The 4,010-nt window shown below is 37.0% G+C and overlaps 1 protein-coding gene across 1 annotated transcript; it reads right to left on the reverse strand.

The window, feature by feature from the left end:
- Window positions 1–39: 39 nt before the first annotated feature.
- Window positions 40–652, reverse strand: LOAG_13283 (hypothetical protein; the record flags this gene model as incomplete). The annotated part of the gene is made up of 2 exons (XM_003148793.1): window positions 40–298; window positions 582–652. The coding sequence occupies 2 exons, from the start codon at window positions 650–652 to the stop codon at window positions 40–42; spliced, it is 330 nt and encodes a 109-aa protein (XP_003148841.1).
- Window positions 653–4,010: the final 3,358 nt, after the last annotated feature.

The raw sequence follows: 4,010 nt of genomic DNA on the forward strand, positions 1-4,010 counted from the left end.
GGTGGGCTAGATGCTGACTGCTGTTCCCTATTAGGTCGTTTAAGAGGAGACGGACCGAGGGCTTGGTGCGGATATGGCATTTGTACTTGTGACAGTTGCAGACAATAGAGGCGATATTATCGTCGCCGTTTGATAATTCGGCAAATTGGAACGGAGCTGTGAAAATGCAAATAGGGCTGATGGATCCGGGAAGGAAAATGGACTGAAGTATGGGAATGATGCTGGGAGAGCTGTTGTTGGCCTTGCCAACAGAGAAAGGGCTGTATTTAAATCCACTGGCACGGGCTGCTTTTCATTACTGAAAATTTTTTGAAAATATGAAATTATTCGACGAAAGCAAAATTTGGTTTATCAAAAAAAAAAAAGGCAGCTGATATGCAATAGAGCTAAGCATGCAGTTTGGCCTAGTTAATTTGTAACCCATCAGACAAAGTCATGTTATACCAGCTAATTTTTCGCCACTATTAAGATTCGGCTCCACTATAGCATTTCTTATTTAGAATTTGATTTCACGAATTACTTTTCCAAAATGAATAACTATGTTTTGCATTCCAAAAAAAGGAAAATTAAATTGGATATACTTTTGTATAAGTTGTGGACTGTGAACGGCGCTTAAAGCATTTCTTAAGTGAACAGAGGCTGAGCTGTCCATTCCTGATCGTTACTCACAACAGTTGTGCCAAGTTAAGTTCAAGAGACTGGTAAAATTCGAGAATGGGAATGGACTAAAGCTGCCGTCGATGAACAAGAAGAGATTCGGACAACAACTGCAACTGCTGCGGTCACTATAATTCGAAAACAGTAACAGAATAGGACAGAAAAGCGCATAGCAAAACTGGAGCTCGAGTCAGAACTCGACCCCGCCCCGAGTTGACCTTTCGAAAGGACCCGCCTCTGTGCAACAGCCTATATATCCCTTATGTCATTTGTTGAGGGAGAAGGATAATGCTCTCGAATTGATTTCTGTTGTCTCTTTTTCTTTGGTCATGAAAGGGCAACCTGTTACCCAACTCATGCGCAGAAAGGTCGAGAGGAGGGGTGCGAGGTCGATCACTGTGCAAATTGCATAACCTTTATTGAGTGACGAAAAAAGATAAGGTCTTGCCTGAGAAATAGTCAAACCACTGAGCATAAAATATCATACATTATTGGGATTGTCGAGTGTTATCGCCAATGCGCATCATCTTTTTGCTGCCAAATTATCACTGAGGTCATTAGTGGTATTTGAAAAACCATCTGTCCAATGAGTAGTCTAACCTCTGTTTTGAAAATCAAGACGGGACTGGAAATGAAGACCAGATGAAGGAAGTTTTCTTCAACGATAAAACTTAATCGGCAGTTGACCAACTGGAAAAGATCTATTCGTTTGAGATTGTTTCACCTAAGTAGTTTTATTTGGAGTGAAAATGAATTTCGAATTAAATAAATACTTCTACAAAAGGTTGATGATATAATGAAGGCACTGAAAAGTTGAATAATTACTGCGTCACAGATGACAAGTTTTTTTTCGCCGCTTTACGCGCTTTTCGATATCAAACTTCTTCATCACAGTACAACAGGTAGTGTACATGTTTATATCATAGCTAAAATTCCCATTTGGTAATTAACTCATTCAGTTATTTAACAAAAATCTCAATTTTATGTATCAAAAACTGGAAGCTGAAGAGCGACAAATAATTCATACATTTAAACACTTCAGAAGATGGCTTTCTGCGCTTGTGCGGGAAATATCCTGTGATTTTATGCATACATACAATCATATCTGTTTTACAGCTGATCACAAATCTTCTTGAATTATAGAAAATTTTTGGTTTTATGCAAAAAAACTAAAAAGATGTTCTTTTACAAATGTTTGAAACTTTTCTTGGTCTTTTTAAAATACGAAATATGTGTTGTGACATAGGTTGTATAATCAGCCACTCATGATTTTATCTTAGTCTAATAATGAAATAATGTTTTGAATTACTGAATGCGACATCCATATGGAAGTATAATTTGTTGTACTAACTTTCATTTTCACTGTCCCCATTCCCCAACCGGAGTTAAGATCAGACAAATAAGATTGCATCGCGATTAGCTAATTAAAGAAGAAATTTTGAAAAAAAAAAAAGAACAAAAGATTTCCTTGTATGTCATTGTATTGTCCTCACCACAAACGATATCCCTAAGGAATAGAGGTCATCGTTCTCTGGTTGCAGTACTGGAATGAAAGAAATGAGTGGAGGATGGATGAGGACATGGCTTTTGCTGATGGTTTTGACCTTTGCCTGAAGAGGTCACGGTGATGCCGCTAAAGAGGCTTAAGAACTATCGAGCTGCATAATAATGATGATTCCAGAACATTGTGATGCTCTCTCTGCTAGTATCAGCAATGTAATGTCGCTTACCGCATCTTTTATGCAAAGTGCTATTTAGCAAGGCGGCTTTGTTCTTACCGCCACATTCATTATTGCACTTTATTTATCTAATGACAGATGTCGCAGGGGACAGCGTGAAATTTCGCTAATTTTTTTCACTAATATGTTTGTTGGTGAGGAGCTATTGCCTTATTCTATGAAGAGGGCATTTTTTTTTAATAGCATTGTTTAAAGATGGGTGGGAATACACAAACTAGAAGACTGACTTCTGCAGTTAGTTTAGCACATATATACACGCATACACATATATACACATGCACATATGTAAACACATGCACACATACACACATGCGCACATACACACACATACACACATACACATACATATACATACACGTAAACATACACACACACGTGTATTAAAGCATGCAGCTTTTCTAGTGTTTACATAAAAGGACAGAAGAGTCAATAGATAGAATTCTGTTTACACAATTTGTTTATTAATACTGAGCCAGGTCACAACTTCGTTTTTCCTCAGTAACATCCCGTGACCCTTTAAGAGACTCTAGTTTGCATCGGCTGGATGTCGTGTCGCTTAAGGGATTCAAAGATGATTAGGCATTACTGTTCTAAGGTTCAAAGGTCATACATTTTAGTGGGTTTTCAATACAGCTCCTGGAGCAGTTAATGCTTACTGTTCTCATGTTATTTGAAGCTATTTCCACAAATGATGCAAGGTGACCTCACTTCCATGCACAGTCTCATTCATCATAATAACAACAAATGACTGTTCCTGCAATAACTATGACTCACCGTTCCACTGACCTTGCAGTCCAGAGGTCATCTCTTACACCCTTTTTTGCTTCTTTATAAAATATACTTCTCATCTCGTGAATTTATTCATCTGCTACGTGACGTGGACTGAATGTTATTCATTTGAATGAAACATTTCTGAATACGCCGATCGTCATTTTCTCAATCTTGCTATCTAAGGGTCCTTCCTTCACACTAATCAACCATTTTAGCGCATAAATTATAATGATGGGCGGATAATTCACAGGATGTCAACAGTCTCAAGTGTTAAGTGCAGCGGTTGAAGCTTTGATTCTTGCCTGCGACGACGTTTGGCCTTCGATATTTCTTTTTTATTCTTGCTGAATTGAATACCGCAAATTCATTCCTAATGGCATACTACTGTTGGCATAATTAAATTGACCTATGTATGGGTAGACGGTAATAACCTATAACAACTTTGTCAATGTTTCGGACTGCATTCACTGCTCAAAACCTGTCCCTTCCCGAGAACCTCATTATTAGATCTCATGCTGAGCACTATCAGAATGTGACAGTTTGTCCAGTTTGCATGACTTTGTGTGTACAGTCTCTGGTCTCCCAATTTCTTAACGGTAGCACTATTGAGTGGAAGTGGAAATGCCAAAACAATTAATACAAAAGAATGCAAAAAATTTGCGAAAATCAAACTGAGGGAAACAGAAATAAAACTTAAAAATGACAAATCTTTCATCAAACCTTTCATTTAAAGAATTCAACTTTCTTGATTAAAATTTTTCTAATAATAATAGTATAATGATAATAATAACAATAGTAATAATAATAATAATAATAATAATAATAATAATAATAATAATAATA

The sequence above is a fragment of the Loa loa genome (genome assembly GCF_000183805.2).
Source record: "Loa loa unplaced genomic scaffold supercont3.53, whole genome shotgun sequence".
Taxonomy (NCBI): domain Eukaryota; kingdom Metazoa; phylum Nematoda; class Chromadorea; order Rhabditida; family Onchocercidae; genus Loa; species Loa loa.